This window comes from Spermophilus citellus (assembly GCF_964194105.1).
Source record: "Spermophilus citellus genome assembly, chromosome: 6".
Lineage (NCBI taxonomy): Eukaryota > Metazoa > Chordata > Mammalia > Rodentia > Sciuridae > Spermophilus > Spermophilus citellus.
In genome coordinates, this window is record NC_138187.1 from 29,855,759 (window position 1) to 29,877,176 (window position 21,418).

At 53.7% G+C, this 21,418-nt stretch overlaps 2 protein-coding genes across 2 annotated transcripts; both read left to right on the plus strand.

The window, feature by feature from the left end:
* Nucleotide 1: 1 nt before the first annotated feature.
* Nucleotides 2-3,264, plus strand: MOGAT3 (monoacylglycerol O-acyltransferase 3). Its single transcript, XM_081299454.1, has 7 exons — nucleotides 2-507; nucleotides 730-837; nucleotides 923-993; nucleotides 1,236-1,440; nucleotides 1,726-1,900; nucleotides 2,775-2,977; nucleotides 3,068-3,264. The coding sequence occupies exons 1-7, from the start codon at nucleotides 393-395 to the stop codon at nucleotides 3,220-3,222; spliced, it is 1,032 nt and encodes a 343-aa protein (XP_081155580.1). The 5' UTR covers nucleotides 2-392; the 3' UTR covers nucleotides 3,223-3,264.
* Nucleotides 3,265-10,347: 7,083 nt separating this feature from the next.
* Nucleotides 10,348-17,074, plus strand: NAT16 (N-acetyltransferase 16 (putative); the record flags this gene model as incomplete). The annotated part of the gene is given in 9 exon segments (XM_081300073.1): nucleotides 10,348-10,733; nucleotides 14,657-14,782; nucleotides 15,797-15,839; nucleotides 15,841-16,001; nucleotides 16,003-16,030; nucleotides 16,524-16,620; nucleotides 16,623-16,932; nucleotides 16,934-17,012; nucleotides 17,015-17,074. Coding segments are annotated over 9 exon segments (1,290 nt in total).
* Between the last annotated feature and the right edge of the window lie 4,344 nt (nucleotides 17,075-21,418).

Below are 21,418 nucleotides of genomic sequence, written 5' to 3' on the forward strand. Positions count from 1 at the left end.
GCGCGCCAGCTCTCCTGGGGAGCCTTGACTCCCCCAGGGACCTGCAAACAAGTCTTGCCAGGGGCCCCTGCTCGGCTGCAGTGGAGATCAAAGTCTCAGCTGGGATCCAGGCTCCCCACTGGGACCCTGTGAGGGGGCTAGCCAGCTCCTACCTGCCCCCTGCCCACCTCACCTCCTCAGGCACCAGGTGGCGCTCCTCCCCTGCACACCCACTTCCCCGACTCCCAGCCCCGCCCAGAGGCCTGCCCAGACCAACTAACCGGAAGAAGTTCAAAGATTTGACCAAAAAGCCTAGAGACTGCTGAGGCTCCAGGTCCAGAGATCTCCCCACACCTCCAGGGGTAACCTGCCAGCAGCCAGAGTGCCAAACTTTCATCATCGGTCCTGCTGGGATGGGTGGCTCCCAGGTCCTTCAGTCCTCACCCTCCCTCCAGGGGAAAACCCTGCAGAAGCAGGCGCTAGAAGTAGCAGGTGCCTACCAATTTGTGCTGACCGTCATCTTCATGGGTGAGTGGGCAGGGTGGGGCATGGCTGCAGGGAACCAGGTCACAAGGGCACTGAGGGCCTGGATGCCCCTGGGGCCAAAGGACAGGGCCAGGGCCAGAGGAGAAGGCCAGGGCTTGGTGTTGGAAGCTGGGACTGTGGGTGCCGGCGGTAGGGAGGGGAGAGGCTGGACTTAATGACAGAATTGCAGAAGCCAGTCTGGTTTTCTGGGTCACCTCCCCCCAGGCCTGTTCTTCACCCTTCTCATGGTCTACCTCCTCTTCACGCCTCTCTGGGCCTTCTCTGTCCTCTACTTGGTGTGGCTCTACCTGGACTGGGACACACCTAACCGAGGTGAGCTCTGGACAGGGTCCCCGGTGGTGACAGAAGGTAAGCGGGTGCTGACAGGGACCCTTCCACCCCCATCTCTGCCCTGCAGGTGGAAGGCGCTGCGTGTGGATGAGAAACTGGTCGATTTGGAAACACCAAAGAGATTATTTTCCAATCAAGGTGATGGGTCACCACCCAGAGAGAGGGTCACCTCCCCCGCCACATGCCTCCTCATCCCTCCCCATCCTGGATCCTGTACCCTGCTGCCAAAGCTCAGGCAGTGGCTAAGAGAGTGGGCTCTCTGAGTTCTTGACCCCATCCTAGGACCTTGACCTCTGAAGCCTGTTGGGGCAGAGGACACCTCTTCTTAGCTGGTGACTTACCCCCTGTGCCCCCTCCTCATCTTGCCCAATACCCTGCAGCTAGTGAAAACAGCAGAGCTGCCCCCTGACCAGAACTACATGCTGAGCTCCCACCCACATGGGATCATGGCCAACGGCATCTTCTGTAATTTCTGCACCGAGAGCAACAACTTCTCCCAGCTCTTTCCTGGGCTTCGGCCCCAGCTGGCCACGCTGGCTGGCCTATTCTGCCTCCCAATCTACCGAGAATACATCATGTTCCATGGTGAGCTTGAAGTTCAACGGGAGGAGGCACACAGAGGCCAGAGGGCTCTCCCCGGCCCCAGAACTCCCCCCACACCAGGACCCCCACTCAGGACAGGGACCTGGCCTGAGCATTGGCATGGGGTCACAGTGGGCCCCAGTTGGGGATGCTGGTGCGGGGACGGGGGAGGTGGGGTTTTGAAGGAACGGAATGTGGGGCTCTCTCTTCCAGTACTAAAGGGTGGGGCTGAGGGGCTGGGGAGTCTTGGGGGAGGTGGTGACTGCCCCCCGCTGCTCATGTCCACAGGATTGTGTTCCGTGAGCCACAAGAGCCTGGACTTCATCCTGTCACAGCCCCAGCTTGGGCAGGCGGTGGTCATCCTGATTGGGGGTGCCCAGGAGGCCCTGTATGCAGTCCCAGGGGAGCACCATGTCGTACTCAGGAGACGCAAAGGCTTCGTACGCCTGGCCCTGAGGCACGGGTGAGTGGACGAGCAGGAGCCGGTGGCTGGCTGAGGGACCTGTGCTTCCTCAGCCCCTGATATGGAGGTCCCTGTAGCTGGGAGTCATGTCCCACATCTGGAAGCTCCTGTCAGCCCTGGAGTATCTTTCTCTCTGATCAGTGCTGTCCTGATTCCCCCAGGCCCCGCTGCTGCGAGTCAGGCTGGGTCAGAGTGCAAGTGGCAGGGCCCTGCAGCTCAGAAGCCCTGACCCTCTCTCAAATGTCAGACCTGGGACTGAGCAGGGACATTCTCTTGCTGTAGGTTGTCAATAGAAAGACCAAATGAGAGAAGGAATATGGGAAGGCCACATGCCACACGACCACATGCCAAGAAATGCGAGCCCTTTCTTCTAACTCATGTGCTTCGAAAGGCCCTGGAATGTGGCGTCAAGAGGCCTGGGGAGGGCCTTGCTGCCCCTCAGGGTGCTTGTGTGGCGGCGGCTGTCCAGGAGCTCGGTCACCCACCCTGTGTCAGTCAGCTATCCGTTGCTATGACAAATTATCACTGAGATAATCAATTTATTAAGAGAAAAGGTTAATTTGGCTCACAGTTTTAGAGTTTTCAGCCCAGCATTGGTTGACTCCATTGCTGGGGGCCACTGGCGAGGTAGCACATCATGGCAGAAATATGTGGAGGCACAAACCACTTGCCTTATGGCCAGACACCAAAAAGAGGAAGGAAGAGGAAGAGTTTAGAGTCTATCTCCTTCAAGGCCATTGCCCCAAGACCCAAGACTTCCCACCAGGCCCCACCTCCTGAAGGCTCCCCTGCCACTCAATAGCACACTCTGGGGATGGAGCCAGCCACACATGGGCCCTTGGAGACACCTTTCCTCTCTTGCCCGCCTTCCCAGGGCCTCCCTGGTCCCCGTGTATTCCTTTGGGGAGAATGACGTCTTCAAATTGAAGACCTTTGCCGAGGACTCCTGGCAGCATCTGTGCCAGGTCACCTTCAAGAAGCTCATGGGCTTTTCTCCTTGCATCTTCTGGGGCCGAGGCCTCTTCTCGGCCAACTCCTGGGGTCTGCTGCCATTCGCCGTGCCCATCACCACAGTGGGTGAGTGCCATGTCCCGGGAAGAGAGTCACCCGTGGCTGCGTGGGCAGCAGTGGAGGCCTCTTGCTCACCCGGGTCCCCCTTCCCTGTAGTGGGCCACCCCATCCCTGTGCCCCGGTGCCTCAGCCCCACGGAGGAACAGGTCGACCACTACCACGCGCTCTACATGAGGGCTCTGGAGCAACTGTTTGAGGACCACAAGGAGAACTACGGTGTCCCTGCGTCCACCCACCTCACCTTCCTGTAGACCTGGCCTTGGACTCCCAGCTGAGCCCTGAGCCCAGGGTGCAAACACCTCTACTTCCTGCCGCTCTATCCTCCAATAAACGCCAGTTCTAGAAGCAAGCTTGTCTAGCTTTGTTGACCCCTCCCCTCCCGATAAGCCACAGAGCTGCTGTGTGACCTTGGATAGGTCTCTCAACTTTGCTGAGCCCCTCTGTAAATAAAGACAATGGCTCAGCTAAGAGCTGCCAGGCATCAGGACAGAGTTGGAGTAGGTCGCTGCATGGAGAGGTATCTTCGAAGAGTGAGCAGGATTTAGGGAGAGGGAGAAGTTAGGGTGGGTGGTGGGACCCCATGGGCAAAACAGAGCGTGATCAAGGACACTTGGAAGATGAAGGGATGGAATGATCCCCGGGGTTGAAGAGATAGAATTAAATATGAAGCTGGCTTCTGCCCCTCCCCCTCGGCTTTTAGATTTCCAGGGGGGCCAAGGATCAAGTGGAGACAGGATTTAATTTCCAGGGTGCTTCCGTTTCCTGCAGAGCCTGGGGCTCAGCAATTTGTGGACTGTGAAGATTATACCAATTAAGGTTTAAGGACCCGGAACAGAGAGGGGCCTACAGGAGGAGCCAGTTCTCCTCCTCATGACTGTCCTCATTAAGACTTTATGGCCTAGCCAGGCATGGTGGGTCACGTCTGTACCCCAGCAACACCAGAGACTAGGGCAGGAGGACCACAAGTTCAAGGTCAGCCTGGGCAATTTAGTGAAATCCTGACTCCAAATAAAAAAGCAGCCTGGGATGTAGCTCAGTGGTACAGTGCCCCTGGGTTCAGTCCCCAGAGCCACAAAAACAAACAAGCAAACGAAAAATCTTCAGGGTTTAAGATTCTGTGTGGCCTCAGCATCTGCTAATTTTTTTTTCTTTTACTAGGGATTTAATGTAGGGGTGCTTAACCACTGAGCCACCTTCCCAGCTCAGTGGTTAATTTTGACACAGAGTCTCAGTAAGTTGCTGAAGGTCTTCCTAAATTGCCTTGACTGGCCTCAACTTGCAGTCCTCCTGCCTCAGGCTCCCAAATTGCTGGGATTATAGGTGTGAGCCATCACCCTGGCTACCCTACCCTCTAACTTGTATCATTCTTATATGCCGACTGGCTCTGTGTCTGTAGCCAGGTCTAGAACAAGAATAAACTTGTCAGGATGTAATTGGAACTATACCTTCCCTTGCCTTCCATTGTCCATAACTTGTGAAAGAACTTCCCCTTGTCCCTGGAGGAGGATCTAGCAGTTCCCTGACTCATCTGCTCAGCCTCAGATACCAAGTTCTACGTTCCTGCCCTACCCTCCCGAGTTTCTGGAATTACAGGTGTGTGCCACCATCTTTTACATTCTTTTTAAACCAGTTGAAATCTGATGTGTAATTTACACTGTCAATATATTTCAGTTTAGATGCTAAACATCCATTGGAAACATGTGACCCTCCGTGTCTTAGTCTACTTGGGCTTCTACAACAAAATACCACACTATAGACAGTTCATGAACAACAGAACTTGACTTCTTATGGTTCTGGAGTCTGGAAGTTGAAGATCAGGGGACACCAGATTCAGTGTCTGGGGAGGGTCCAAACACCTTCTCACTTAACCTTCAGTAGTGGGAGGGACAAGCGTGTCTCTTGGGTCTTTTTAATCAGGGCACTAATCCCATTCACGAGGCCTCCATCCACAGGACGGGTCACCTCAAAGCCCTCTCCTGGCATCCTCTCCAGAGTGAGGATTTCTGTGTGAATCTGGGGAGGGCATAAACATTCAGACCACTTCAATATATACACAGAATATGTCAAATTCACAATTAAAAGAAAAGAGTCACAATTGAGGAAGTTATCCTGAACATTCCTAAGTTTTCCAATAACCGAAATCAATGACTTAAAAAAAACTATATTAATTAAAGTTAGCTTAAAGATTCAGTCCGTTGGTTGTACCACACATTTCAGAGACTCAGTAGTCGTATGTGGCTAATGGCCACCTTAATGGACAGGGCAGTCCACAGGACAAGCAGGACAGAGGAATGTGCTAGCAACACCCTGAGGCTGTGGCCAGTACAGGGCCCTTGGTGGGGGGTTGGGGTGTAGCTGAGTGCTCACCTAGTGTAGCCCCAGCGCTACGAAAAAAGAAATAACGATCCAGATGGAGGAAAATTGTATAGGAGGACAAACAATCTTATTTCTTCAACAAATAAATTGCAAAAAGAGAGACAGGGAATGGGGGTGGAGCTCAGTGGTACAGTATATGATTAGCTGTGGGTTTAATGCCCCAGAATGGGGTGGGGAGGAGAAAATAAATATCAACTGTGTCAATTGCCTATTAATTTGTAACAACTTAACTGCCAATCTAAAAGCTCACAGCAATAAACATATATTGCTGCAGTTTCTGAGGGTCAGGAATTGGGAGGGGCTTCACCCTGAGTTCTGACGCTAGTCAGGAGATGGCAGAAAGCTGTGATGGTCTGCAGGATCTCCAAGCTCAACCAGGGCTAAAGGCTCCACTTCCAAGTTCACTTATGTAGCTGCTGCCAAGCTGAGTTCTTACAATTGGACTGAGACCTCAGTTCCTTGACAGAGAGGCCTCCCCACAGGCTGTTTCTCAAGACAAAGAAGATGGTTCCCCCCCAGAGCCAAATGGACAGAGACAGAGAGGCAGAGATAGAAAGAGACACACAGTCAGAGACAGAGAGGGATGCTGTCTTATTTTGTGTTGCTATGACAAAATATAGGAGGCAGGCTACTTTGTAAAGAAAAAAAAGGTTTATTTAGCTCATAGTTCTGAAGGTTTAAGATCATGGTGCCAACAACTTATCCACGCTGGTGAGGGTCATGTGGAGAATAGCATTACGATGGTGGAAACATGTGCAGAAAATTCAGGGGAGGTGTTGGGGATACTTAACTCCTCATTCTCCAGGGTTCTAAAGCAGACCCAGGAGAACAACCTACTCCCTTGAGACAGCATTAGCCCATTCATGAAGAGCCAATGACCTAATGACCTTCCATGAGGCCCCACCTCTTAAAAAGCCTAGCTGCTCTAGAGGAACACACTGGGGACCACGCTTCCCACACAGGGACCTTCAGGAGACAAGCCACATGCAAACCAAGTCAGAGGCCAACACGAAACGGCAGCCTTTCAATCTAGAATCCCATCTGCCTGATGCTGCCAGTCACGCAGACCAACCCAGGAACCATGTGGAGGTGATCCTCACACCTGAGTCCTGACTGCAGAATAAAGAAGAGAGAGGCCTCTACTCTTCCAAAGCACAAGCTGCAAGGTATCCCCCTGGAGAATTACAGCTCCAGTTGGCTAGATGATAATTCCTACCATTAACTGAATTTCTGTGCCAGAAACACTACACCAAGCACTTCACACACATATCTTATTCAGTCCTTACTGGAAGTTAGGTGCCACGTCCTCTTTATAGCTAAGGAAAGAAACTGTGTCCCCATGACTCACCGGCCGGTGTGTAGCATCTGTGACACCCTGCTTTCTGGGATGATCTGGATGATCCCTTTAAGTGCTATAATTCTGAGTCAGACTTCTAGCCACTCGCCCACCAGCTCTGTCTTGGGGCCAGCTATTTAACCCTTTGAACTTTGGTCCCCTGTGTTATCTGCAAAATCAAATGCTTGTGAAGATCTTAAGGAGACAAACTGCCTGCCTCAGTTCCTGTAAAGCATCCTCTCTTTTATTTTGTTACTTTTTCTAAGTGCGCATGTGCCATGGAGAGCTGAAGACAGCCTGGGAGGTCAGGATTTGACTCATGGGCAGGGGAATAGCCCAGCCAGAGGAATCACTTGTCACCGAGAGTGGAAGGAGAACCAAATATCTGGAGAAGAAAACCCTGGTCCCCAGAATCTCAGGATGCAGGGGTCTTCAGGAGACTGGGGAGGACGATTCAAGATGGTTTATTGGAGGGAGGGAACAATGGGAGTCAAAGTGGGGATGAAGAGGGCATGTACAGAGGCAGGCCAAATTCAAATGACAGGGCTGGGGCTGGGGGTGCAGCTCGGTGATGGGAGCACTCACCTAGCATGCATGAGGCCCTGGGTTTGACCCTCAGTCTTGGGGAGGGGTGGAGAGAAAGAGGGAGAGAGAGAGAGAAAGAGAAGAGGAGCAGGGAGGTGACAGGGATCAACGGTTCCATCTACTGATGATAAAGCACATCTGGTCAAGAAAGGGGACAAACCATTAGCTCTCCCAAATAAAAGACTGAAATAAACCAGCACCAAGGGTAAAATCCACATGCAGGACCCAACGGTAAAGAGCAAAGAGCATTTACAAAACCCAGAGAAGCCAAAGGACATTTCCAGTATTAATAGCATCACTGCTCACTTGATGGTTTCAAAGTACTTTCCCATCGCTTGTCCCATGGGACCTCTAATGGGTGAGAAGGCAGTGAGATCTGAATACGCAGTCAGAGGACCTGATCATGCCCCTTACCAGCTTCAGGATTGTGCTCCTCAGATTTCCATGGCTGTAACAAAATACCCAAGATAAACAACTTAAAAAGAGGAAAGGTTTGTTTGTGCTCACAGTTTCAAAGCTTTCTCTCTATGGTTGCTTGGCCCTGTTGCTTTGGGTCTGTGGCAGCACCTTATAACATGGCAGAAGCACATGCTCTCCTATGGTGACTGGAGGCAAAGGAAAAGAGGAAGAAAATGGGGTCCCCATATCCCCCTTCAAAGGTGTGTTCCTAATGACATAACTTCTTTCTAATGGGCTCCACCTTCTAAAGGTTCTATCATCTCCCAGTAGCACCCCAGGCTGGAGACCAAGGGGGTGGAGCTTGGGAGCTGGGCCTGGGGAGGGGGGGTGGAGCTTGGGAGCTGGGCCTGGGGAGAGGGGGTGGAGCTTGGGAGCTGGGCCTGGGGAGAGGGGAGTGGAGCTTGAGAGCTGGGCCTGGGGAGAGGGGGTGGAGCTTGAGAGCTGGGCCTGGGGAGAGGGGGTGGAGCTTGAGAACTGAGCCTGGGGAGAGGGGGTGGAGCTTGAGAGCTGAGCCTGGGGAGAGGGGGTGGAGCTTGAGAGCTGAGCCTGGGGAGAGGGGGTGGAGCTTGGGAGCTGGGCCTGGGGAGAGGGGGTGGAGCTTGGGAGCTGGGCCTGGGGAGAGGGGAGTGGAGCTTGAGAGCTGGGCCTGGGGAGAGGGGGTGGAGCTTGAGAGCTGGGCCTGGGGAGAGGGGGTGGAGCTTGAGAGCTGAGCCTGGGGAGAGGGGGGTGGAGCTTGAGAGCTGGGCCGGGCAGAGGGACGACCTTCAGCAATGCCTTTGGGAGACATTTCAGATAGGGCAGGGATCTGGCCCAAGTGGGCGAACCTCTCAGAATTTACTTTCCCCTGTAAAGTGCCTAAATACTCACACCTACCCTCATCTCCCCAGACAGATCCTGTTCCCATCCCACACTCCACTGTGGCCAATCCACAAAATGCAGCAGCCACTTGGCTGCATCCTCTGGACACTTAAGGATGCTGAAAACCACTGGTTTTCTCTGCCTGGCAGGGACATCCAGGAGTAAAGTCATCTTTTAACCCTTCAGGCCCCCTCATCCTCCAGGGAGATCTAGATGCCAGAATTTACCCTGGAAGTCTCAGAATGGAGACTGGAACCAGTCGATTGGCCTTGTGAGTAGCCTGGAGGTGGGACTTATGGTGACAACTTGCTTCTCCGTGGTTTGGACATAAGGAGGAGTTGGAACTTTGGAAAACTTTCAGTTCTGATCATCTGTGGAGACCAGAAATGGGTGAGTGTTACACCAATCCAGGTGGCCAAGGGTGAGGCTCCCGATGAAATGGGTGAGATTAGAGTGTGATTGGTCTCCCCCTGTTGCCACTAGTGCCCTTTTTCCTGGAAACTTAACTTTTATAATGCTTTTCTGCAATGGGCATAGGCCATCTTTTTTTTTTTTTTTTTTTGTAATTTAAGTTGTAGATGTACATGTACCTTCATTTTATTTATTTATTTTTTTATGTGGTGCTGAGGATCGAACCCAGTACCCCACAAGTGGGAGGCAAGCGCTCTGCCACCGAGCCACAAGCCCAGCCCCAAGGCCATCTTAACCATACCTTTGTGGCACACCAAGTGGTAGCAGTACAGAAAACAGAAATGGGGGATGTTCTATGTTGAATGACTTATCAGTTACTTTGGGGCCCATGCAAGCTCCATTTCCACCCCATCCTCATCCCTTTAGCCCTTGATGGGGTTGTGTGTGCCTCTAGGACCACAAGCCTCCACCTTATCACATGAGCATAGCCAATGGAATCAGGTCGCCAGGTTATGGAGTTATCCCCTTGCAAAGTACAAAAATGGAATGAGTCGGGTGAGCCATAAACCTTGGTGGGAAGAGGGGGTGGAGCTTGAGAGCTGGGCCTGGGGAGAGGGGGTGGAGCTTGAGAGCTGGGCCTGGGGGAGGGGGTGGAGCTTGAGAGCTGGGTCTGGGGAGAGGGGGTGGAGCTTGAGAGCTGGGCCTGGGGAGAGGGGGTGGAGCTTGAGAGCTGGGCCTGGCAGAGGGTGACACCTTCAGCAGGCCTTGGGATTCTTCCACATCCCCCACATTTTTGCACGGAGGAGGGTCTTGTCCTTCACTTTCCTGGCTCCTTCTAGGATGGAACTGCAGACATGCTAATCTCACTTTATAGATGAGATACTGAGCCTCTCAGGAGTTAGGAGCCAGGTCCCCAGGTTATGAGTCAGGGGCTCAGGCTGCACTAGCTCCTGGAAGCACAGGTCCATGCTTCATATTTCCTCCCACGCTTCTTCGCACCCACCCAGGTGGGCTTGGTCTAGTTTCCATGGTGCACCTGGAAGTCTTTATGGTGCTGCCCTAAGAGGGCCTAGGCCTGAGCCAGGGAGAGAAGAGATGGGGACAGGGTCTGCTAGGGCCCTGTGCACCTAGGGGGACAGGGCTGCTCCCCACCGCCACCCCACAGTGCTGAGAGGATCCAGAAGTCTTGGCCTGCTCAGCTCTGATCAGCCTCACAACTTCTGCCTCTTCAGGTCTCTTGTTTCAGGGCTTTTCAGCTTTTTTTGATCCCTTTGCAGCCTTTCTGTAGAGAGGGTGGCCCCTGGAGGAGCGCGACTTTGGGGCCCTTGGGGACTCCTGGACCCACATAGAGATGCTGTGGGGCGGGGTGACCACTAAGTCAGAAACCAACTCTCCGCGCAAACCCAAGTCACCCGACGCCCCCTGGCCCGTTCCTCAGGCGGACCTGAGGTGGGGTCTGGTGGGCACTCTGCACTGCCACCCCCGGCCACACTGCCCCTGGTCTCCCCGCTCCGCGAGTCCCCGGCTGGGCTGGAGTCCGCTCCAGATCCGTCCCGGGTTTCCTCCGCGGCGCTGGGATCTCCGCCCCTCGGAGCCGCCGGGCCGCGGCGGCAGCGGCGGAGCGTCGCCCCGGGAGACGCCACCCGAACCCGATCAGCGGTCCGGCGCTGAGCTGTGGCCCAGACACGGTGTCTGCACTCGAAGTCAGTCGGGATCCGACGGCGCGGCCCAGTCCCGGCGCGTCCTCTGCCCTTGACTCTTGGGGAGCCTAGTGGCCCCCACTCCGCGCCGCGGGCCACCTGCGCTTCTCAGCACCGCGCCCCGGGCTCCCGCAGGTAGGGCAGCACTGCGCCGGGGCCAGGGGGCTGGCCTGCTCCTCGACCGCTGAATAGGGACAGCAGAAGGCCACCGCCCTCCAGGGGACAAAGCAACCGCGCCCCCAGCGGCCCAACCCCTCCCTGTCAGGTGACCTAGATAACTAGAGGAAGACTTCGCCTCAGGTGTCCCAAGGCTCTGTTCCCTCATCCCTCCCAACTGTCCTCCGTCGCCATTCCGCTCCCACCTGTCCTTAGGGTCCAATGCCAGGGGGACCCCTGCCAAGTAGACCGCTTCCCTGGGAATCTCCCTCCCGCCAGCTCCACTTCAAGTTCTTCCTCCCGGAAAGGGGAGGAGGCCAGACCCTCACCCGAGAAGACTCTCCAGCCCGGCCCCCTCCTCCCGGATTGCCGTCCCCGGGACAAACCCCTCCCCCACTCGCTGAGCTGTCGTTCTGGTCCCCTGCCTCTGCCCCGGGCACTTTCCAGCCCTCCCCGCTCCGTGCTGTCCCCCCTTCTCGGTGTTCCGTGTGTTCTCTCCCAGCCTCTTCTGACTTTATCCTCCTCTTGACTCATACCCTCCCCTCCCCAAGACACCCTGGGAAGAAGTGGGTGTGTCACGATTTCTATTTATGGTCCCCCTGGGAAGGCAGTGCCCTGCTAAGAGTTTTTCTTTTCTCCTTGCGGGGAATCAGGTGTCACGTTTGATTCCCGGTGGGAATCTCCTGGGGCTCCCTCTCTTGTCCCCTCCAGCCCGGCATCTCCTGGCGCCCTTTGTCTCCTATCTGCTTCCCCTTCCTGTCCCTTTGCTCTCATCTTTGGGCTCTTTGTGTAGCTGCCTTCTTTGTCTCCGCCTTGCTGCATCTTTCCTCCCTTCCCTCGGACACCTTCCTCCCATAGTTCTGAAAAGCCATCAGCTTCAAAGGCACCAATAATTCAGGTGGGGAGGGGGCGGTGAAAGTGGAGTGGAGGGTGAACTCCCAGCATGCCCAGTACTGACTCCCATCACCCACTTCCTTGGAGCAATCATTTATATTTTTGAGATTAAAGGAATGCCCCCAAGGAGGTGGATGAGGGAGGATGCCCCCCTTCCTGGAGTTTGGTTCAGGACTTTCCTGAACTACATTTCCCACAGTGTCCTGGGGGCATGGGATTGCCTCTGCCTCTGCCTGGATACCTTATGGAAGTTAGTTTCAGAGTGCCAGGTTACAGGGTGCTGTGCTGGGGGGTGGAAAGAGAAGGGAGCAAGATTTATGGGACCAGCTGGGTGTGGTGGTGCACACCTGTAATCCTAGTGGCTTAGGAGGCTCAGGCAGGAGGATTGTGAGTTCAAGGCCAGTCTCAGCAATTTAGGGAGGCCCTAAGCAAGTCAGCCAGACCCTGTATTAACAGAAAATACTAAAAAAAATATTTTTGAACTCACTGGTTAAGTGCCCCTGAGTTTAATTCCCAGTACAAAAAAAAAAAAAAAAGAAAAGAATTATGGGGCCAGCCCACAGTTTGGTTTGTCCTGAAACCCCTGATCTACTTTGCTCTCAGTATTCACCTCAAAGTCTAGAGACCTTGAAACCTTTGTTTATGTCCCCCACAAAGGAACAAGGGTAGAGGGAGGGTCTGGAAAGAAAGAAGAGGGAAGAATTGGAAAGTCTTCCTTGTTCCCTGTGACTTCAGGAGCTTCCCACCCTCACTTCTCACTTTCCCACCCTCACCCAAACCGCCTGATCTGAGATGTAGAACAGTCATTTACAGGAGGCTCTTCCGCCCCTGGAATCTCTCCATTCTGAAAGCAAGAGAGGGAATGGAGCCTAATGTCTTGAATTAGGCAGACGGGTTCCAGGTACAAGTTGCTCAAGCTTTTCCCCCTAGTGGACAGTGGAGTATTGCTGGAGTCACCATCGAATCAGCAGCTTGTACTTCCCAAGGACACAGGAATGACTAGCTCAGGTTGTCTGGAGATGCAAATAGGAGCCAGGAACTAACCTGTGCATATCCAGGACCCGTGTCCCCAGAGCCTGGCACTTAGGTGGTTCCTGGGTGTGTAGGTCTGTGTGCTGGTATAGAGTTGCTGGCAGTGGGTAGGGGAGCAAGTGTTGCCCCCCTGCCCCCACAATCCCATCTCTGGTTCTAGATCAGTTTAGACCATTTGGGACCTCTGACTCCTGGTATTTCCTCTCCTCACTCTCTGGATAGGTTTTGTGACCCAGTTACACCAAAAGAGATCTCCCCGGCTGGCACAACATCTTTGTTTGTATGTGGTGCTGAGGATCGAACCCAGGCCGCACACATGCCAGGCGAGCACGCTACCGCTTGAGCCATATCCCAGCCCCAGGAAAGGAAAGTATTGAGCCTCCTGGTCAGTAATGGCCCTTGCAGGTGCTCTAAAACCTCTGAACCTGGATTCCCCTTCCCTCTGAATGCTGGCCTGATGTTGTGGAGAGCCTTAAGCACTGAAATCAGATTAGAAAGAACTGGAAAAGAAAGAGGAAGACAGAGATCTCCCTTTTGAAGCTCTGTGTGTATAGCAGGTGTTTACACAGGCTGTATCTATGGCATAGGAGCTTAAAGCCACCTCCCAATTACCCCATAGTTCCCCAACATGTTTTTTTTGTTTGTTTGTTTTATTTTTAGTACTAAAAATTGAACCAAGGGCCCTTTGCCATTAAGGTACATCCCCAGTCCTTTCTATTTTTTAATTTTGAGACAGAGCCTCCCTAAGTTGCTGAGGGTCTTGCCAAATAGATGAAGACGGCCTTGAACTTGCCATCCTTCTGCCTCAGCCTCCCATTTCACTGGGATTACAGGCATGCATGAGCCACCACACTTGGTTGGCTATGCTTTGTTTTAAAAAAAATCCAGCCAAGCCATCATTATTCCCAACAGAGTAGCTGGTCTGTGTCCCCTAGTAGGTTGGTTAATGGAACTTTAATTTAGGTTATATGAGAGAGTGTTATAATTGGCTGAAAGTGAGAGGATGGTTGGCTTGATTTGGAGGAGACAGATCTGGAATCAGGAGTCATCAGGATGTGTGGGCAGGGGGTTTTCTCTTTGGCTCTGTCTCCAGGCAGGGAAAATAGAAGAGAGTGTTGGATCCACAAGGGGTTGACCCAAATGAAGGACTTTGAGGAATAGAAAGGGCAAAGAAATTCCTGGGTAGGAGATGGTGCTAGAGATTTTAAAAAGAGAGAGCAGAGAGAGGGGGGAGGGGCTCTGCCCTTCTGTCTTTGGAGGGGAAGTGAACAGGCAGAGGGGCCCATGTGATCATGTAAGTGTTTTGTTTGCTGGACCTACACTGCCTATTTCAAAATCACCATTGAGCCCTGGATTGGAGCCAAAGTCACACCATGGGGAGGCGGAATAATTTCAAAGAGGACAAAGTAAAGGGGGGAAGTTGATTGGCCTGGGAGAAATGGCATTGATTCTAAAGCAGCTGTCCGTCTGTACACTTGGGTTGCCAGGTTCCAGTGTGTATGTCAGGGGGCTAGGGTAGTACACTGGAGCAGTACTGTGAAGGAGATCTGGGGTCTCCACCCTCCTGACCTTTTGCCCAGGTCACCCTAGGAGCTGATTGGGCACAAAGAGGATCTGGGGCTAGTCTCTGGGGAACTCACTAGGGATTCCTGAGTTTGTGACTGTTAAGGACATCCTGGTAAGAGTGGATCAGGTAGAACTGAGACTGGGAGCTAGTGGGAAGAGGAAAGGATTTGAAAGTCCTCCATGACCAGGGTCAATGCAGGGAGCAGAAAAAAAAACGAGTATGTGTGTAGGAAGGGGTTACTGGGACATTGTGTAGGGAATCTGATATGGGAAACATGGGTCTCTGATCCTGTGCTGGGTTCTCTCCTGTAGTGACCTGAAGCTGGAAGCCAACTGGGCCATAGGCACATTGGAGGTCCCTAACCCAGAAAAAGATTCTGCTCCAGATGTGAAGATGATCTCCAAAGTCCAGCCACAGGAGACCCAGGCCAACTCCAGGTCCGGATTAGGGCTTCAGGCTGAGACCAAGCCTCCAAGGGCTGATCCAGGGCATGAAGCCCAGGCCAAGTGGCCGGCCGAGCCCAGGACCAGATCATGACCTGAGGCAGAGGCTGACTGTTGGACTTCGTGGTAGCTACAGAATGGGAGTTTGAGAGGTGCTGGCCATCTGTCGACGGTCGGGGTGAGCAAGGGGGTGCATCTCCGGGGGCCTTGAACTACCTCCTGAATGGCTACCACAGCTGGCCCCAGGATCTATCTTGCCTGGAGGTGCAAGCCAAGGGAAATGGGGGTGTGATTAAAGGGGCGGGGCTGAGGGCGGGGCCTGGATGAAAAGAGTTGAAGCCAAGTTTCAGGATTTGGATCTTAGGCCAGCTTTTCCTCATCCCTCGTCCATTTACTGAGAAAATATAGCCAGTTTGGGGACCAAGGCCTAGGACATGCGGGTCTAGGGGCTAGGTCAGTGAGGGTACCGTGGGGGAAGAAGTCCATACAGCAAAGGAACCAAAAGGACCCGTGACAGTTTGAGGATCCCATTGAGACTTTCTGGGGACGGGAAAACAAAAAGAAGGGGGCAAACAAGAGAAAGTAGCCTACAGGTGGGAGCAGCTAGACTGGGACTAGGACCTGTGAATAGACGCAATCTGGCCCAAAGGATCTACCTGGAAGCTCAGGGCAGCACCAACAGAGTTGGGGCTGTAGAGCGCGTAGGGGAAGCAGTATTCTCGCTAAGGGCTAATGGGCGTGACAAGCTCTTGGGGATGGAACCAAGAAAAGGGAGTGGCGAGCAGTCTGGGACGTTTTGCTAGCGGAGCTGGAGCGTCTCCAGCGGTGGAAGAGCCCCCGATTGTTCTGCCCCCTCAGGAATCTGAGACCTAAGTGCTCAGGAGAGTTTCCAGGGCCTCCCGGGTCTGGCCTGGTACTGGGACAGTGATAAAGGAAGAATGAGTGTGAGAGTCCTGTAGCGAGGGGCCTGGCGGAGACGGGAGTGGGGTACTCCCCTGACGACCTTAGTCCGCAGACCCCGCTGGAGTCGGTGAACTTGATCGACGCTGGTGGAGGGGCTGACGCTGGTGGAGGGGCTGCGCTTGGCGCCCTGGGAGCGCAGCAAGAGCGTGGCCCGGCTTCTGCAGCGCTTCTGCTCACAGCTGGTCAAACGACAGCAGCGGAGGGTCAAGGTGGCACGACTCACTCGAAACTACCAGCTCTGGCCCAGGAGCTGAAGGAATACCGCTAATTACCAAGCAGGTGAGAAGGACTGAGGAGCACGGAGCGCGGGGACTCCGCTGGGGGTGCGTTTCCAGTCCACTCCCCACTCCCAGCCCCAAACCGTTAGTCCTTACTTCCCGACTTACTTCCGTGACCCGGCCTCCCCTACGTGGATCCTGACACCCTTCACGGGCCCAAACATCCCAATTCGAGCCCTTTCCCTCCCTCTCGGCCGCTCGCATTTTACTTATTGATTTACTTTCCTTGGTTTCACTCCCCTCGGGTGTCCAAAGACCCACACCCCAGGTCTCAGAGCTACTCCATACTGATCCCGCCTCTCCTTGGGGATCCAGGTATTCAGAGCAATTGCCTCTGGCCATCCCTGCTACCTGGCTGGACCCAGTCGGTCCTCCCAAAGGGCCCAGCTGGGAGCCGGTAGGCACGAGTGTGGAGTGAAGATGCAGAGAAGCCTGACTCTCCAGCGACCCCCGCCCGCCCCGCCTCCGCCACGCGCTCACTCGTGACCCCACAGGGGATCCTTTTGCTTTGGTTCAACGCGTTGGCGCTGCTGGCGGGCCTGGGCGCCCGGCTGGCGGTTCTGCAGGCCTCTGGCACCTTGTCGCCACTGCCACGGAGGCCGTGTCCGAGGCAGGCGGTGAAGTGGCACGTCTTCTGCTGTCGCCTTCCGTGCAACGCGACGTGCTTCGGGAGGGACTGGACCCGCAGCCCTACCATCCCAAAAGAAGCAACCTACACCTTCTGGCGGCCAAAGGCCTGGAGTGGCGTGTGGACAGCCTCGCGCGCCCGTGCGAGCTCACGCTGTGCACGAGCCCCTTCCCTACCCCGCAAGGCGGCGACCGCCGGTGGCGCTCCCTCAATATCTACTGCTTTGGCAGCGACATTGCGCAGGTGCAGAGCCAGCTGCTGGGGCACCTGCAGCGCCTGTCTCACCGGCCTCTACCTCTTGTGCCAACTCTTCCTGACGCCCCAGCTGTGGTCACAGCTGGCTTATTTCTGCCAGGCCTGGGGCTTGGGCTGGTCCAGAGTTATATGGAACAATACCAGTTGGAGGCCGACATGTGAGGCTTCTCTTCCCAGAGAAAAGTGGAGAAGCACTCAGTGTTGCTTCGTTCCTTAAATCCCCAGCCAGCCCGTGCCTACCATTTCCAAGCTCCGCCCCCCTCAGAAGTTGGCTCTGGCCCCCTACCTTAAGGCATATAGGTCCTCCCCCTTCCCTTTTCTCGACTGGGCCATCTCCTAGCTCCCCCCAATGCCCTTTCCCACTCCAGACTTGAACCTCTGAAGATGGGGGAGCCCCTTTGTTCGCTATTACCCACTCCCTTCTCTTCCAAGAATGATGGATCCCTTCAGAGCCCTGTCCATCTTCCCATGAATCCTGGCTTCTCCCTTCTGTACCCATCAGATGGAAGTGGCAGCATTGTGTGTGATGCCCAGGTCCCAGTGGGGGACACAGCCATATTCTTTCTCTTCCTCTTCCCTTTCTGAAGCTTCAGAACTGGCCCAGGGTGCTCTTCCTCACTGGCCCCTCTGTCTTCTAGATTAGTATCCTTTTCCTGCTTCTGTCACCCCCATTTTCTTCCTCCCTGGATATTCCTGTCACTTAGCTCCTAAACACCAGTTTTTCTGCTCCTCCCCCCTTTTTCTTCTGTTCCCTTCCCCATTACCAGAGAGAGAGGTTGTAAATAAAATATATTTATAATGATCCCCCACTTGGGATCCTGTTTACTTTTGGTGGTGTGCTTTCCTCAGCTTGCCACACTGGCTGGGTTTTGCTTCAAACTGGAATGATGTTGTTATTTCTCCAGGGTTCTTTCCTAAGGTCCCCAACTAACTAGAGGGTCCAGCCAGAAACTGGTGCAACCAAACCTGGCCTAGGGGCTGTCCCTCAACCTGGCATAGGGTTTTTCAGATTCCAACCAGTCTACCTTCTAGGAGAACTGGAACCCCCACCTCCCTGTACTTCTGCACACTGTTCCTCTGGATTATGTATGCTATTTAGACTTTGAGAGTCTTCTATATAAATGTAAGTATTAACCACTGCATTTGTACAGTGCTGTCTCCTATACTGGATCCCACACCAAAGTCAGAAGAAGGAAACAGGCTTAGAAGGATCCAAGTGACTTCTTTGAAGTCCTGTCAATAGCTGGACCTAGAACCAGGTGTGCCAAGGCCACAGCATGCCCAGAACCTTGCTCTGTGTGTTGGTATTAGCTCTGGGCTTCTTGTTGGACAGTGGACAGTTGCTAGGGAAGTGTGGATCCAGCTCGGGGTTTGCTGGGGATGGAATCCAAGATGTGGGCAGAGGAGGGCGCCAGTGGGTGGGAAAAGGTGGGCAAAGGGAACAGCTACTGTCACTATTCACAGCTCCAGCTCTGTGGCTAAGCTGCTCTGCCTTGGCTGCCTCCTGCCCCTTCCTTGCCATTTCCACCATGGCCATATGGCAATAAAATGGACCTTTTGCCCACCCCTTGTGTGTGTTTCTCTTCTTCTTAGTGGGGAGGGATGTAACATATTATCTTCCCCCCTTCCCCAGCAGCCTGTATTAGAGAGGATCTCTAAGCCCCGTGGCAATGGGGCTAATGACTTCCTGGTGTGTGTGGGGGAGCTGGGGAGGGCTGCTGGCCATTGTGCGCCCCCACCTCCACCAAGCGGAGGAAAGAAGCGGTTGCTCAGAACCCAGGCGGGCTGCGACACGGCGCCCGGACTAAGCCTGAGCTTCGCTTTCCCCTAGACCTGGAAGTCGGCTGCTACCCAAATTCTGTGGGATCGTCTCCCAAGTTCATCTTGGCATCCAGGAACGGCCTCTCTCAACACCAGGATCCAAGCGCCTAACTCCCATCCCTCGACTCGTTTTCCAGCCGCGCTCGCTTTCCCCATTTCTGGGTGGGCAACGCGTGGTTGGGGGAGGAGGTGGAAGGAGCCTGGGTACCGCCCCCACTCCCCCGGGAGCGGAGCTCCAGAGCGGCGGAGACTGCGATCCCGAAAAGTAACACACGGGGGCGCCAGGACAAGTGCGGACGCGGGCGAGGCATCGCAAGGTGGTTTCCGTCCGTGTGAGTGTGTCCATGGGCGTCTTTGTGTGTCTGCGTTTCTGTACCTATGTATACAAGCCAGGGGGTGTCTGGGTGGATGCATTCGGGACAACATACCTGGCGTACCCCCAGAAACAGGTACCCCAGGTGGCTTCTTGATGTAGACAATGCTTGATATGTTACTATGTACGTGTAGACGGGGAGGCAGGCGACTTGTGTATATTGTCGCGTGTGTACGGTGCAGACTGTAAGTCCCTGAAAATGCGTCTTCGATTTTTGAAGTCACATTTCTTGAGGGTTTTGATCCCCTTCCTGCCACTCTGTAAGAGGAATGAGGGCTCTCAATTGCTCTGGACAAACCCTCAGCATTAAGTCTGAGTGACTGTGCTAAGCTAGGTGTGACATTGTGTTTGTTAAGTGGGTGTGTCTCAGAATTTTAGTGTAACTCTATATGACAGTGTGTTGTGTGTGACAGGTGGATCATGATTATGGAGGGGGCTGGATCATGATTATGGACGTGCACAATTTCTTTTCTCTTGTTAGTTTGTGGATGCCACCTTCGTGATGTTTGTGTATGTGTGTGTGTGTGTGTGTGTGTGTGTCCTTTTCTCATTCTCTCCAGGAGTTGTCTCTCTTTGTGTCTCTCCCCATCTCTGTCTCTTTCTCTTTTTCCATTTCTTGGTGACTCATCTCTGCAGCGTTGCCTCCCCCGGTTTGCAGGGTCTCCCCTCCCCCATTCAGAAGTGGGTGGGGGTCTGAAGCAATGAGACCCTGGGATTAAAAATCAGGGTGAGCATCCCCTTCCCATTGCTCATCACTCCAGACCCTCCAGTGGCCCCCAGCCCTCTCCCCAGCCCCTTCCCTGGACTTCCCACCCCTGGAGTGACTAGGGAGTAGGGCAATAATGTATGTATTCTAAATGGGGCCATTATCAGGGGGTCTTCAGCACCTCTTTTCACTTCAAAGTGAAGACCCCTGCCCTCTCATAAATGCCCCCTCTCTGCCTGTCCCCCCATATGGCTGACGCAATGAAAGGCTGCAGAGGTGAGTCACCGGTTGGGGGAGGGGGAGGGGAAGAAGGGGGATGATGAACTGCGGGGGCCCTGAGCCCCTGCCCTTTCTTTCTCTCCCAGATTTTTCAGGGAAAAGACTCAATGCTCTGCCCCAACCCCCTGGTTTTCCAAACCTTCAGCTTTGGATCACTACTTTGCTGAACCCCATCTTCTCCTTCTATCCTCCTGGGGAGTATGGCAGAATCAGAAACAAAGATAAAGAGAGATGGATTCATACAAACCACTCAGAGCAAACACCAGGCATCCCCATCTCAGCTCTGCCTTTTCTAGCTTCCTCTCCATTTCTCTTTCTTTCCTGCCATCTTCCTCCTCTCCCTGATCCCAGGAACCTGTCCCTAATCCATATCTCTTCCAGAAGCTCCTAGAGGGAGCTCATTCCAGGGAGGTGAAGATGTGTGAATGAGCTGACCCAGGTAGGAAACCTGGGGGTGAGAGGCAGATCCACAGTCCAGAGACCATACCGTCAAGATTCAGATAATGGAATCACCAAGCCTATTGCCTTTGGTGCCCTGAGTTTCCACCTTGTCTCCTCCACACCTTATCCCATGACCGCTGAGGCTCTGGGATATTGATGTCTGAGAGGGTTCCCTGGGAGTAAGTGGAGGCATGGAGGGGTGTGGGGCTGGGTGAAATGGAGGAGTGGGGAATGCTCTGAAAACCAGGGACAAGGACCTACAACTTGGGGACAGCAGATAAGTAACTTGGATTCTGAAGCTTTATGGCATAGAGATCTAGAAACAAATAGGGGGAGGGGCAAGAAAGAACAAGGCACATGGAAGCCCACATAATCACCAGCATGGAAGAACCCAGATAAATGCACAAATACACACATACATATATACCCATTCTAGGGCACCACCAAGCCAGGCATACCTTTCAGACACCAACAGGTAACCCAGAATTGGGTGCAAAGACTCAAAGTTGCCCAGGTGGACAGGCATCCCAAAGAAATCAGAACCTACGCAGATAACTGGAAAAGGGCAGAAACAGTCACATGTCTTGGAAGAGAAGAGCCCCTATTTAAATGGAAAACAGTGCCATGACCATCCACTCTCAATCTGATGCAACACACAATTTGTTCCCCTCATGCCCTTTCTTTTTCTTCCCCACTATGGGTCTTTCTAATTTCTGTACACATATACATAAAGAAGCTGAGAGGCATATCAGGAGCCTTTACACACATGTACACACATACACACACACAGGTACCATGTACACACATGTGCAAACCAAGGGTTTACAGAATGTGTGTAGGTGCCTGTCTCCCCTCTTCTTGCATTTAAATTCTTATCCCCGTCAGT

What these genes read in the sequence shown, in the direction of transcription:
- MOGAT3 (XM_081299454.1), top strand. Translation starts at nt 393, where the DNA reads ATGGGTGGCTCCCAGGTCCTTCAGTCCTCACCCTCCCTCCAGGGGAAA. An exon ending in GCTGACCGTCATCTTCATGG is followed by an intron (nt 508 to 729) that starts GTGAGTGGGCAG and finishes ACCTCCCCCCAG; the next exon opens with GCCTGTTCTTCACCCTTCTC. An exon ending in AGAATACATCATGTTCCATG is followed by an intron (nt 1,441 to 1,725) that starts GTGAGCTTGAAG and finishes TCATGTCCACAG; the next exon opens with GATTGTGTTCCGTGAGCCAC.